This window comes from Morone saxatilis, unplaced genomic scaffold (genome assembly GCF_004916995.1).
Source record: "Morone saxatilis isolate NCDOM2014 unplaced genomic scaffold, NCSU_SB_2.0 Contig17, whole genome shotgun sequence".
NCBI classification, from domain to species: domain Eukaryota; kingdom Metazoa; phylum Chordata; class Actinopteri; family Moronidae; genus Morone; species Morone saxatilis.
In genome coordinates, this window is record NW_023339729.1 from 23,183,983 (window position 1) to 23,198,942 (window position 14,960).

Below are 14,960 nucleotides of genomic sequence, written 5' to 3' on the forward strand. Positions count from 1 at the left end.
TAATTAGACAGCCTAAAGACTAATCAGATTAACCATGATTTAACCATGTCTAGGTTTCTGTGAGTGAGTATGTGTATGTGTGTGCGGCTTGGCTGGAGTAGAGGGTTTTTGTCTTTCATTTATGGGATTATGAGGAACTCCTCAACAACCACAGCTGCTGAGGCACATGGCCTGGATTACTGCTAGGTGTGTGTGTTGACAGTATGCAGTACTGTGTGTGTGTGTCCTTCTGACCTGAACGTCGGGCCAGTCAGCTGTGTTGGTTCCATTGGAGTGTGTGTGCACGCTGGGAGTGTTGGTGTGTGTTTGCGTCTTGGTGCGTAGCCCCCACAGGTAGTGGCGGATGTAGAGCAGCTGTCTGTAGATGCTGTCTTCTATACACTCGCTGTCCAGGTCCACTCTGAAGCCCGCGCTGGGGAGCACTATGGGAGGGTGGTTCTCAAAGCTCTCCAGGAGGTCCACTGAACACACACAAGCTGATGTTAACTCATTTGTACACGTATACACCAGTAAAAGCTGGATCCAGGATTGCTATACAATAGTTTATATGCACATTAGTATCCTGGTTATAATCAGGTTTTGGAGAATCACAGTTGTGTGTTTGTATGTGTTCACATCATATCCTGTTCCTGTTTCAGAAATCTAAGTTCTTTAGGAGAACTATAAGTGAAAGAAGTAAGGACTTAAAAGGCCAAAAATCTGTGCGTTGTTGTTATCGTTAATTTATAACTACAGTTACTGTTCTTGGTGTGGACTGCCCTTAATGTAAGTTTTAAGATCCAAGATACGGTGCATGTAAACACATCGATCCTATAGAAGAGCTCTGTTTATCACAAACAGTAAAATGTAAACGAATGTAGACACTGACTGAAGCAAATGTCAGTGTTCTCATTCATTTGTAATTTTCTTCCCATACATCCTCCAGGAAGAACCATGATTGGTGACCTTCAGCTTAATGATTGCCTACACATGTTTTAGGGCATTTAACAACACTCTGCTTTGAATAATAATTTGTGTCTGATGATAGGGTCCATAACAAAGTTCCTTCTCCCTCACCGATAAATCCAGAATCGTATGCAAATACTTCCCTTTTCAAAAGTTTAAAGGTCCAGTGTGTGAGATCATTGCAGATGAAATAATAAGGTTAAAGTAATAATAATATGTAAAAATAATAATAAGAAAACGTGGTGCTTTTTGTTACTTAAAATGAGTCGTTTTTATCTACCACGCCGCAGGTCAATGTTCATCATGTTGACCCCGCCATGATTTACTACAGTAACCCAGAATGACAAACCAAACACTGGCTATAATAGGGCCTTTCGCTTTTTTGAGAGTTTTGCTGTTCTCATGTCCGAGGTTGTCAGATACGACATGAAGCGGTGTTCAGCAGTGGTTGTAATCTAGCAGCTTAAACCACTAGATGCCACTAAATGCTACACACCCGGGCCGCCTCCATAATAGTACGACTTTAATCATTAGTGCGATATGTTGAGTTTGACGCCACTTTTCACCAGTGACAACGTCAACAACGTAAACTCCATTCGGCGAGCTGCACCTTGTCACGTCTAATACTCTCATAAAACTTTGTTTTTGCTGCAAGTAGAAGCTTACTAAATTCTGTGGTTTCTTAACAACAATACACGGTGGAGTTACTATTTGGGTTGAAATAAATGAACTAAATGTTCCTCCAGTGTCCTCTCGCTGGTCTGCATTCTGACGCTGTTCAGACCTTCTATTACCGCTTTTTTTTGCAGGGCAGCTGTTACTTCAGGAAACTCTTCTAGCCGGGAGTCTTCCTATCACTGAAAGATCCATGTCACAGTTATGTGAACTTGAAGGTGCTCAAGTATACTCTAAGGGGGGGGGGGGGGAGCGGGGGGGGGTATATGGCTCACAACTCAGCATCGTAATGTCATCCAAATCCCTGCTTTAATTTAAGGTTGTAAATGGGAAAACAGCTTCGGTGTCAAACGTACACCACAAAATTATTCTCCACAGTGAGGCTTAAATGTCAAACCAGTGAAGTAATTAGAAATGATGAACATATATTACTGCACAATTACATGCTAACTGTCACTCCAGCACAACATGAGGGCTTTGTGTTGCCGAGAATACCTGTCTGTATAACTATACGCCTCGTCTCAGCTGCTGGGTTGCCATGTTGGGACTGGGGCCTATCCTCTCGCTGTGGATCTGGTACTGTGAAATCCTGCTTGCAGCTGGACAGGCTTTAGAGTCGGTGTGCCTCGCTGACAAAGCTCGCCAATCAACTGCTCACAGAGAAAGAAACAAAAAGGAGAAAATAACAAAGTCGCAGGGAGGTCCTTTTATTTTTTAAATACAACCAACGCAATTAAGGGAGGTGAGATGCATTATCAATCCAATAGCTGATCGAGTGACTTGCGTTACCCTGTGGTGAGCTGTTCGTGGGGGGTGCAGTAATGGACACAGCGTACTGTCTGAGTTTGGTGACAAAATTTGTCGGCCAGTGTCCCAGACCCCGGACCTGCTCGCCCACTCCTGACCATCCCGCAAACACGCCCTGAATCCATGCAACACCTTGGAGCCGGCTGAAACCAAGCCCCGAGATGGACCTGGCGCACACACACACACACACACACACCAACACAGCACACACACCACAACACAACACACACACACACACACACACACACACACACACACACACAACCACACACACAACACACACACACACACACACACACACAAACACACACACACACACACACAAGTCAGTGCTTGGATTATTTCAATCAGACACGCTGCACTAGAGTTTTATTCTAGGGCGTGTGCATGCCGGAGAGGAGGGGGACCAAATAGAGAACCTGTGTGGTTTGTTGTACGACCAATACAGAAGAATTAATTTTTAAATAGTCGATATTGAAGCAATAAAACGAATAGCAAATCAGCACAACACGCCGGCTCATCACAGAATACAAATCGACTGCTGCAGAGGGGCTCAGCTGACTGGGTTGTGATTTTACTGCACAAACAAAGCAGCGCACAGCCCCGCCATTCTTCACCCTGTAACTTTCTTTCTCATCATCAAGAGCTGAAAGGAAGTTTCCCGTGGCAAGTTAAGCAGGCGATAACTTTAAATCTACATTTGTCAGCTGGTCATCCCATAGTTTCTGTCAAATCTGTCGTTCCATGTACCTCCACTTGCAGCTATATTCCATTTAAGCTGTTCGATAATACCCCCTACATGTGAGGGCAGGCCTCTGCTGGGTTCATACAAACATGGCAAAACAACTGGATCCAGATGAGATTTTCCAGTGTTAATGATACTGGAGATGACAAAGAAATATCTTTTTTTCGTTCCCCTTATTTTTATTTGTGTACATACAAACTGGATATTCGCACACACGTAGAGATGTTACCAGAAGAAAACTGGCTTGTCTTTGTTTGACCAACAGCTAAAACACATAATCAGTTCACTATCAATCTCCTATGTGCACCAGCAAATCCTTTCTCATCTTCAGAAGCTTATAAAACGAGAGAATATTTGCTATTTTTGCTGAAAACTGCCTTAAATAATCCTCATTTTGTAAATCCCATTAACTTTGAGAGATATAATCTATTTATGACTATAATCTAACACCGTAGAACACAGAAAAAATCCTCTCCCTCCTCCGACATGTCAGGAGGCTCCACGCAGACAAAAACTGGCACTGTTGCAGACAGAAACACCACACACACACACACACAAACCCCCCGTATGTTTTGGATGTGTACACACACATCTCCCCTCCTGTAATTAGGCTTATTCTAGGCATACAGTAATTCTATGTGTAAGCCGCATCGCTACAAACGAGACATCACTCTAAACTCTTTAGCAATAAGGTGTCATAGATGCCTTCACGAGCGCTGGTTTAGTGCGAATCACACACTCACTTCGAACACAGAAAATCCCATCGTACACCCTCAAAAATAAACAAATCACAACAAAGACCTAATCCATGTTATCTGTTTGCAGGGGTTGAAAGATGTCCACGACACACTCATAACAAACACACAATCATATGGATCTATGGCAAAGTGGAGCGTCTGCACCATGTTACACTCAGGTTCAGGTTTTTCTTCCTGTGTTGCCATCCAAGCTGTGTGTGTGTGTGCTGTGTGTGTGTGTGTGTGTGTGTGTGTGTGTAGTGTGTGGTGTGTGTCCACGTGTGTGTGTGTGTGTGTCGTGTGTGTGTGAGTGAAAAGAGAGAGTTGGCAGACGCCCCGGTCAAACGTCAGCGTTAACCGCTATAAACCTCACTTCACTGTTTACCATGGACACCATCAGTGGAGGAAATATAAATGACGACAAAAAGGGGAGCAAAGGGAAGAGAAACAGAGAGCCAGACGATGTGACGGGAGCGAGGGAGGTGGAGAGAGGTGGGGGGGGGGGAAGTCTCTGTCATGAATATAAAGGTATTTCTCCTTCTCCCTTTGTCAGACATGTGATCCCTCCTGTCTTCCACCAGCTATATGAAGACATATGGCGTAGTGTGGAGTGCTGATCTATGTTGCTGCTAAAGATAACAAAGGGAGGGCGTGGAGAGGTTGGAAGTGAAAGGTAGAGGACACCAAAGAACTTAGCTGGGGGGGTAGAATGACACTTTCTGTAGTTTAAGACCCAAGGTAATAGACTATTAGCAAGGTTATCACAACAACTGAGTGACCTCCTGCCTTTACCCCCTTCACTCTGCCCTTTTTCCCTCCTTCCCTACCCCTCCTCTATCTCCTCTCTTCTCGCCTCCATCCTATGCCACCTCTACTTTTCTTTGTCTCACCCCCGCTGAGGCCAGATGGACAGGGAAGGAAGGCAAGAAGGGAGGAGGAGGGGAGAAAGAGAATGCAGATACAGAAGGGCATAGAAAGGAACAAATCTGGGTAGTCGCTGTCAAAATGCTGACAAGGACACAGGACACTCTCTCTCTCTCACTCACACACTCACACCACAAACACACACAACACAGACAACTGTACAGAACCCCTGAAGGGAGGTCTAATGGTAGAAACTGCGCACTGCTTTTTGCCTACCTTTGTCCATTACTGTTACAAACAGTGCACGTTGGCGAAAGAAGAAAGAGGTAAGCAAACATCTGAGCCTGAATCTCCGAGTGGACATGGTAGCCCTGCAACAGCTCCTGGGCATATCTTGAAATACCTGCACACCACAACGCACACATATCATGCAAACAAACAGAATGAAGCATAGAAATAGCTGTTGTTATGAAAAGACATGTCAGTGCGTTCTATTGTTGCTTATGTCCATCAAATACAATACAAAAAGCATATTATTAAATATATATTCTGTATCAGCAGTTTCATATATACAGGTTATGTCTGAATATTCAACCCAATACATTGCTGCATGTTTTCATCAAACGAAATATTCCATTAATTCAAGTCATTTTTATATACAATTCTTTGATATAATACAGTTTTGTAGTTTGTATTAATCAATGATCCATTGGTAGGTCAGTTAGACTTAGAGGGTTGAGCAAATTTCATGAAGGTACCAACAAATAATTTTATAATGAAACACGAGGTTCCTAAATAGAGAAAAAGTGGAAAGAGTTCTGGTCTGTTTTGACCTTTGCAGATATTTTTCAGCTCATATGAGACCATTTTTCTTGCTGCAGGAAGCAAAATAAAGAAAGGTGTAACAAAGTGACCAGTGTATGTTTAGTGTGTTTGACACTAAGGATTATTTATAGACATGCTGCTGATAATTTGCCCTGTGACCCACATTGGTTTCGCCCGTCCACAAGGTCATGATAAAATATTGATCTCAGAAATTTAAAATAAGGCAGAATTCTTTAGTTTCCTGTTAGAATTCATGTAAAGATGAATCAATGAACTATAAATGCATGTCAGAAAACTTTAAAAATTAAGTTATTCCCCCTTTTTCTTCTGAATATTTTTTCTTTATTTTTAAATAAATCCCCAAATGTTTTATGTCCCTAATGCTCTTCCATACTTAGATACAGCATTTGGTTTCTCCAATGCACATTCATTAACTGAACTGGCACATTATTCGCCACTAAAGTCTAAAAAATAAAATGTTTGATTTTGTTAATTGTTACTTCACTTGGATGTTTGACCTTCACTGTGTAGTTTTTGACCTCTGGAGGCGTTTTGGAGCATTTGTTGTTCCAAAAGTCTTTTGCTTGTCTTGTGCAGGTGTACCTGCTAATAGTTTCACCCTATCCCGATGATCTACAGGTGGCGGTAATGTGCCAAGATGTGCAGCATTGCATCATCAAAGGCAGTGAAGAATAAGTATAACCATAAAACAACATAAGATTTAAAGTAGTTGAAAAATCGTCTTTGCAAATGTTTTATGGAAACGCATTCATCACATCTGTTGGAGCTCAGGGATAAACACGCTTTAAATATGAGTTTAAGACAGATATTGCAACTGCGATATGATTCACGATTAGTGTGGGAATGATCATGTTTTCATCACAATTTTTATTTTCACCATTAAAATTATGATTGATGATGATGATGATTTGTTGGGGTACCACAAAACATGTTTTCTTAAATCTGGAGAATTAGATTTGTAGGACGGGGCACCTTTGCAGCATCACAGGACTTCATTATAATGCTCATTTGTCACACGTTACCTTTATCAAAACATTTCAGCTTCCATGATTTGGATATTACACTTGGCCATATTGTGATTTTGATAATGTTAATTGTGCAGCACTTTTTTGGATCCTGGTCCAAAATGTAAAAGTGTCATGTGGAAACTTCAAGCCTCCAGCGCACAAACATTGAGAACTGATTTTTCAGTGAAGAAGTGTAGTAGTGTAGTAGTAGTTACATTTTTTAAATTAACAATATGTGCATATTCATAGAAGTTGGATTTTTCAATGAGGAAAAAGAAGTAGATGCAATTGTAAGAATTTTAGCTATTAGAATTAATTAATTGAACTTAGGTACAAATGGTTATTCAAAGCTTGATGTAGTTTTTTTTTAAAACATGCCTGGTGGGGATCTTTAAACAAGTCATCATTTATCTAAATTTCAGGCATTTGATAATTAATAATCAATAAGATTTTCATAATCCTGACGACCATAACTGCACTACAACACAATACACGTGCTTACCTGCAGGACCCTGCGTATAGGTTCAGGAAACCCGACACCTCCTTTCCAGCAGGGCTCAGAGCTGTCGACTGGGAATGGATTACAGTCTAACAAACCTGGTAACACTACATAAAGAGCCTGGACACACACACACACACACACACACAAACACACAGGGTCTGTTAATATTCATCTACTCCAGTTTAAAAACAACATAAAAAAAAATGTCTCACTCATTATGAAGATGGCACCGTTGCCGGGGTGACAGATTACCTTGGTGATATAGTAGACACATTGCTGGAAAGTGTACATGATCACTTCTTCCAAGATAGTCATTGCCTCCTCATTGGCTGATATGGTCGCCGATAGCAACGACTCCTTTGACCCTAGACACATATGACGGAGATAGAAGCATAGTTAACAGATATATACTGAGAGGAGGGAGTGATGTAGCTGTATCAGTATCTACTGTATGTCAGTGTGAGTAATGACTCTTCAGCAAAGTTGTTTCCACACTCATCACTCAGAATCTGTGTGTGTATACGTGTGTGTATACATGTGTGTGTGTGTGTGTGTGTACCTTGCAGTGTCTCTATGCTGTGTGTGTACGCTGGTGCTCTTTGCTGTATAAAGTAGAGGATCTCAATAGAGTTGGACATCCAGAAGAAGATCGTCTGCAGGTCTGGGATCAAGTCTGAGATGCTGAGCAGAGACAGGGAGGCCGGGTCCTGGCTACATGGACACACACACACACACACGCACACACACACGCACGAAGAGTGGATGGTTAAACACAGTTATGTAGATATACTGACACACTGAACACACCAACAAACTCAAAAAGGGTACAGGAGCACACATGTTCTCTTTCTGTTGGAAAGCGATACTCACTGCTGAGCTTGCTTCTGAGCCAGCTCCTTTGTCCTCTCCTGCAAGGCGCACACACACACACACAAACGCACACACATATACACACAGAGCAATTAAGTTCTCATTAAACTTTTAGGATGTGCGTAGGAGAACCACACTTCATGACGCTATCACTAACCTGCAGAAAGAAATACCACTATCATATTTACAAAACCTAACACAGTGACGCATGTCTGAATACACGCTTACTCTAATTAGAAGATGAGCCCCCCATGTATCCTGAAAAGAATTGTTTTCGTATTCGCACCAAGTCTCAGGTACTGTATTGGAACCCATATTCAACATTTAAAAAATACTCAGCCCTGTCTTCATCCTTGAAACCTTAACTTCTGTACCAAATAATTAGGGCTGGAATATAATTATTGATGATATGTTGTTCTCAATAAATCGTCTATGAAACAAAATCTTAACAATACCAATCACAACTTCTGAGACCTAAAGTGACGTCTTCAAAGCTCTTCAGAAAAACAGCAAATTCTCACATTTGAGAATTTTGAGCCAGCAAATACATACAATTATTGCTGCATGAGACAACTTCATTGATTAATTGAATATTGTCGTCAACAAACGTTCTGTCGATACTTTCTTTTCCTACAGTGGAACATTATATTGTGTGCGTAATACAGTACAAACATGTGATATCTGTTTAACTATTCATCTGACCTGACATGGCTTCTCTCCACATGAGGTCATCTTGAGCAGAGACCAAAGTACCACAGGGACAGACAGACAGACAGGCACAGAGAGACAGTCAGACACTGACCCATGCGATGGTCTGGATTCGTCGGACAATCTTGAGCAGCAGTTTTCCAAAGCTCCCAGGTGGGAAGCTTGAGGCAGAGTGTTGTATGCACAGACACAGCAGGTAGGCAGGTGTCAGCTTATGGTCATCTCCTGTGAGGCATTTTAAAAGGGTCAGTGAAAAAAACATATTTTCTCATTGACCTCTAGTGGTGTATATCTAATCATGCAGCTCACAGATAACAAAAATTGCTTCAAAGAACAAAAAATTCACGTGGAACTATTTTCGGCCTAGGAAACAGCTGACTGTGAGGTCTGTGGATTATGTGGAGTAACGGGGACACGGATTCTGGAAAGAGATGTTGCTTTTCAGGGACATTTCTTACTATATATACCCTTTGACTGCAGAAGAGAGATATACTGGATGAAATTAGACTGTGCGTCTCAAGACAGTGTGGATCTTTTACCACTTTTTCCTTATTTCTAAGGACAGACTGCACCCAATCCCTGTATAATAAACAGTACTTGTGTATTTGTCCATTGACAACCTCATTCTAGCATTCCTGTTGTTCTGTATGTGATTGTCCTTAACTTTTCAGAGACAGATTTTTTTAAACCTAGTCAAATAAACCAAAACTATCTACCTGGCTTTTTTTTTAAATTTTGGTGGAATAACATTTTAATTCATCCACTCATCCGCTGAGATAAAAACTTTGTATGAGTGCAATGGCTATCTTATATTCACTGTTACATTATAAATCAAAGCACGGACCTCCAGGTTCTATGAGAGACACAATCCTGTTCAACAGCTGGTCTTCATGAGCCTGGTCAAATTCCAGCTGTAGCCTTCGTTTCTGACCTCCTCCTCCTCCACCTTCCCCTCCTGACAAACTAAGGGGCCCTCCCGCTGCCGTCCCCCCACTGCGGGGTTTTACCAGGTGAGGTTTGAAGCTCCGTCTTACTGCCGGAGCACTTGACACCTGCGCCGCTCTGTCCTTCAGCACAGAACCACACATCTTACAAGTCTGAGCCCCGCCCTCTCCCTCCTCCACCCCTGCATCGTAAAGCTGCCCCAGGGAGCGGAGGCGTGCCAAGGTCTGAGCAGGCAAAGGCTTAGCGCCCGTGGGGTCCTTGTACAGGAAAATGTAATGCGCTCCGAAGGAGAGGAGGTCACCGTGTCGCAGCGTGGTGGAGCGCTCGCAGCGGGAAAAGTTCACCAGGACTGTGGCATGGAGCACCGGCTCAACGGCAACACAGAACCGCTGACTCTCCGCCAGCTCTTCTCCCTTGTTGTTGTTGGCATGGCGACGGGGTGCGGGTACTCGGCGCAGGCGGCAGTGGAGGGGGAGGATGTCAGGAGAGAAGAGGCAGATGTTGGGACGAGCTGATGGAGTCTCCTGACCGACTGTGTGCTGCTCTCTGTTCAGCAGGTAAACCAAACAGTCCTGCAACGCACAGCACAACAAATATCACATAAACAGATATACTGGAAGTTTCTAACACAACACATGGACTTCTTCCTTATCCTCACCTGCCGATTGTATCCCTGTAGCAGCAGCAGGTGTGGGGACTGGTAAAGCGAGTGCCTCACCCCTCCTCCCTGACCTCCCTCCTCTTTCCTCCGGCTGCTGGAGGCCGCCTCCCGTTCTCGACCCCTTAAGGGCCCTGGCAGGGTCGAGTAATAACGCTTGGGCTCATCTCCCACTCCCAACTGACCCGAGCAAACACACAGAAGCGCACATGAATTCAGGATCTACAGTACCATGAATTATAACACAATAAATTATCATGACTAGGCTTCAGTGTGAGGCCCCACCTGGTTGAGGCTGGTCTCGCTGAGGCTGCGGCAGAAGGATGAGTTGCTGGTCCGCGGCAGGGTCAGCGTCCCCTTTGCCCTGTTCCTCTGGAGCTTACGAGCCTGAGCATTAATATCTGCAGGTAGGCGGAGAGGAGGAGCAAGAGCCAGAACAAGGAGGGAGAGAGAAGGGCACAAGGGAAAACAGGTGGAGAATAATAAAAGGAGAAAAAGAAGAGAGGCAGAGCAGGGAGGGAGAGAAGTTGAGGGCACAGAAGAAAAGAAAGGTAAAGAGCGGAAAACGAGAAACGGCTTACATGTAACATGTGCACTGTTAGCATGTGTGTTTGACTCATGAGTGAAGCAACTTCTCAGGTTGTAGTGACACAAGTGCATAACAGTCATGTGTGAGCTGAGTGGAAACTAAGTGAAACAAAACCAGTCAGATGAAATCAATGGTGCTGGATGGAGCAGCACATGTGGCTGACAACAGTGAACCTGATGAGAGGTGAACTGAGCAGCTCCTCATGACTTGAATTTGAGGCCATGCGATGGCTCACACAGATTTACACACACACACACACACATTGGTTGAATCACTGGCAATGGGGGTGGCACTGGTGACAACGCCGGTAGAGGTGGTATCCATGGCAATGACTGACAGCCACCCTACCTGAGGCCAGTCCCCACCTTTAGAGTTAGACTGAACCACTCGACCAGACCGCAGGGGGGAGCTCCTGTGTTTGCCCAGCCCAGACCGACCCATTAGAGCCGCCAGGAATTGGGATGTTTTGGGCCCTACAACGGGGTGGGAGGGGTTATAAAGGGTCGGGAGGCTGAGAAAACAACCCCTCACCAAAAACACCAATAACCCTTCCATACACACACACACCAACAACAAGACACGCATGCACTGTGGAGCAAAAAAGAGCGGTGCTTCTAGTGAGTCACATCAGCAGTTAGTAAAGAGAGATACACAGTTAAAGGTATGAGGTGCAGGATTTCCCCTCCAATACATCACTGTCAAATTAGTATTGTATTCAAATTCAACAATCGCATATTTTTTATTACAAACTGTACAAATTATTGATGCAAACTGTGGCCTGCTCAGTAGGGGCTTAAATCACCAGTTTCATTACGATATTCTATTATACAGATTCTTTGGACAACAATATGATCATTTCCGATATCAGAAAGTCTGCCACGATAGGATTTCGATCGGATTTTAATTAAGGGGTTATCGTTATGAGACGATATCATATATGCCCATTAACACATTTATATCAACTCACAAAAATGACTGAATTCAGATGTATCATTACACCTCTACTGCTTGATGCTTTCATTTGGGTGTTTTCGTCTTTTTTTATAATAAATCCAATTTGCCAGTGAGTTGGCAGATGAGAGTCAAACCAGCAGAATTGGGAATGCAGGTTGTATCACTGAAGGTTGAACATACAATTTTCATTAATTGGCAGTGATGTGTTTCGTGTTAATAGAAATCCTACAGCACCCTTAAAATGCTATCTCATTGTAAAAAATGTGTGTAACAATACACAGAATTCACACATGTGCATGCACGCTCACACGTACACGAGGGGAGAAAACAGCAAGTGAAAGACAGAGAAGTAAAGAGAAAGATACTCCAGGGTTTCGGAGTTTTGTAAACACTATAACACAAAGAAGAAAAGGTTAGTGGGAAAGGGAAAATATGTGTATTAATAAGTATTAGTTAAAACCAGAATGCGTTCTTTACTGTGATTTTCAGACACTATACAAAAGAGGCTCAAGTTGCAGTTTTTACTGTTAACTGAAATGTCTTTAAGCACAGTAAGGAAAGCTTTTACAAGGAGGAGGCTGGTGATAATCTTTGTTTCTTGTTGTAAACAAATCCAATGAACAGACCAAAACCAACAATAAATGTATCCTTCGAACAAATACAGATACAGCTTATTCCCCTAGAGCTCCATTGTTGTCCACATATTGTTAAAAACACAGCAGTGATCCAAACTGGGTAACATGTCACTAAATTATTTTGAGTCAATCCACTATAAATAGTCCTACTGTAAATACTCATTAGCACACAAAATGCGTATCAATCCGTGGTTGAAAATAGTCGCCACCAAGTAGTGGGTAATACAAATTACAGTAATTAGCTGTTGTAAAATATAACCACGGCTTTGTTAAAAATCCACATGCAGAAAATTGAGCACATTGAATATGCTAAATATGTGCAAAAATACAGGCATTCAACAGCATGAGAACAACTTTTTTAAAAACAAAACTACAGGCAGACTGTGTTTACATCGATGATGCTTTGGATGGACACTGTTTCTTTTTATGTGAAGATAAAAACCTTATTATCATCACTATCTTGTTGCTGCTGTTTACATTCCGCAGACACTAAAGTTGCAGTGCGGAATTATTTCCTGGGTGTAAACGTATGTATATAAATAACTGTATATATTGATTGATTTCATTTTGATTCTATTTTATTGCTCTTTTATGTTCATATTCTATTAATTTGATTATCTTTTATCTTTTACCTTTCTGTGCGTAGCATGAAGGAACTACACACTTCTATTTCGTTATACAACCTTGTGTTATATAATGATGAATACATTTCCTCGATTCCTTGATACTGTGTTGGGAAGACTGTGCAACAATAAAAAAAAAAAGATTGTTGACTGACTCTCTGGCTACCACAGAAGTTGACATAGCAACCAGTAAACCCTGGCATGCTTCATGAGAAATGTTAGTGTGGCTGCAAAGAGCAACGTGTGACTGTGAGGCTGAAAATAGTTGTTCTATGTCTCTGAACACCATTGTGCGCTAACTGGGTGTTCATAAGTGTCTTCAATGGGATGCACAAAGGAGCACACGGTGTGTGCATGGGTGCGTAAATGGCAAACTTTTCATTAATCAATACACCAATCTACCTAAAGGTCATTTCATGGCTCCAAAACACACACACACACACACACACACACACACACACAGATTCATATTACTGCATTGCAGATGTAACGTTAGTTTTAATTGTGTACACACAGTTCAGGTGTGACCCAGTACAGTCTTGTGCAGGTACTTCAGTAGGAAAATGATATTGCCTCCCTGTTGTAGAAATGTGTCATTCATAAAAACACAAGAGTTCCCACACCCATCCACACCTCCGGTCAGAAAGGATTCAGCTTTCACTCAATCAATCGACCAGCTGTCCAGGCATTTCCACTGTGCTGTTTGTGTGTGTGCATGTGTGTGTGTTTCTTTAAGTGCTCCATTTGCACATTAAGTATGTGTGTGTCTCTAAATGACACATTGTCTTCACAGGACAGCACTTTTACATTTAAAACACTGGTATGGTATTCAAGAACAGTATCTTCTCTACGGGTTAATAACGGTGACAAAAAGCTCTTGTTCTGCATTTACACACACACACACACACACACACACACACACCTACACGCACACACACACACACTGCAGAGGAGGTAACGAGCTGTGCTTTTTTGCTGAGTTTGACATGTCAAGAAAGGAAGGGAATTAGACCAGCTGCTGTGTGTGTATTTGTCTTTGTGTGTTTCCTCACCAGCAGTGATGGTATCCTTCTCTTTGGCATTGAATTCCTCCACCTCTGCTCTCCTGCGCAGCTCAAATCTGCGAGCGTGTCCTTCTCTGGGTTTCCACAGATCTTGGAGCAACAGTGGCTTTTCGTTGTCCCCCAGCGCACGCAGGCATTCAGTTCGCCACCCCCCTCCTCCTATCCCACCTCCCCCCTCCAAGCGCCCGATCACGTCGCACAGGACGTAAGAGTGGGCAGCATTCTTGTTGAGAGAGTATCGCTCAAGTGCCTCTTTGACCAGTTCCTGCGCACTGGAGCGCGGCGTGGCCAGGACGCTCTTGTAGTTGGCACCAGCACAAATTTCATCTCCAAAAATCTTCAGGACCCCAGGGGCTGAGCTCTGCGTGGAGAGTTCAGCAGGGTCGTCCGCCGGTCGCTCTGGGGGTTCAGTGGTCGACCGCCGGTCCCCACGAGTGTTTGTTCCAGTTTCTACTGGGACACGGTCTCTGTAACTCAGAGTACGATACAGGACCTGGTGAACAGACAAACAATGCTCAATGTACTGTAGGGCCACTTTATCACACAAAGCATGCAGAGCATATGTTTCTTACATTGTATATTAATGGTATTAAAGGGTCAGTTCACCAAAATCACCAAAAAACATATGCCTCTAATGGTATCCAGCCATACAGATTGATTTGGCTTTATTTTCCAAGGTTTAGAGATAGAGATGCTTTTCCTTTCCGATACCTAAACTTATACACACACACACACACACACACACACACACACACACACACCACACACATATATATATATATATAT

The 14,960-nt window shown here is 42.9% G+C and overlaps 1 protein-coding gene across 1 annotated transcript in view; it reads right to left on the reverse strand.

The window, feature by feature from the left end:
* Nucleotides 1–14,960, reverse strand: part of radil (Ras association and DIL domains) — a 22,809-nt gene that overhangs the window by 6,300 nt on the left and 1,549 nt on the right. The window contains 17 exon segments of the mRNA XM_035661061.1: nt 235–467; nt 2,123–2,240; nt 2,242–2,270; nt 2,410–2,500; nt 2,503–2,594; nt 5,050–5,095; nt 5,097–5,166; nt 7,121–7,245; nt 7,381–7,493; nt 7,688–7,839; nt 7,999–8,036; nt 8,801–8,931; nt 9,551–10,223; nt 10,310–10,489; nt 10,595–10,710; nt 11,264–11,371; nt 14,163–14,667. Coding sequence (XP_035516954.1) covers nt 235–467; nt 2,123–2,240; nt 2,242–2,270; nt 2,410–2,500; nt 2,503–2,594; nt 5,050–5,095; nt 5,097–5,166; nt 7,121–7,245; nt 7,381–7,493; nt 7,688–7,839; nt 7,999–8,036; nt 8,801–8,931; nt 9,551–10,223; nt 10,310–10,489; nt 10,595–10,710; nt 11,264–11,371; nt 14,163–14,667 — 2,820 coding nt within the window.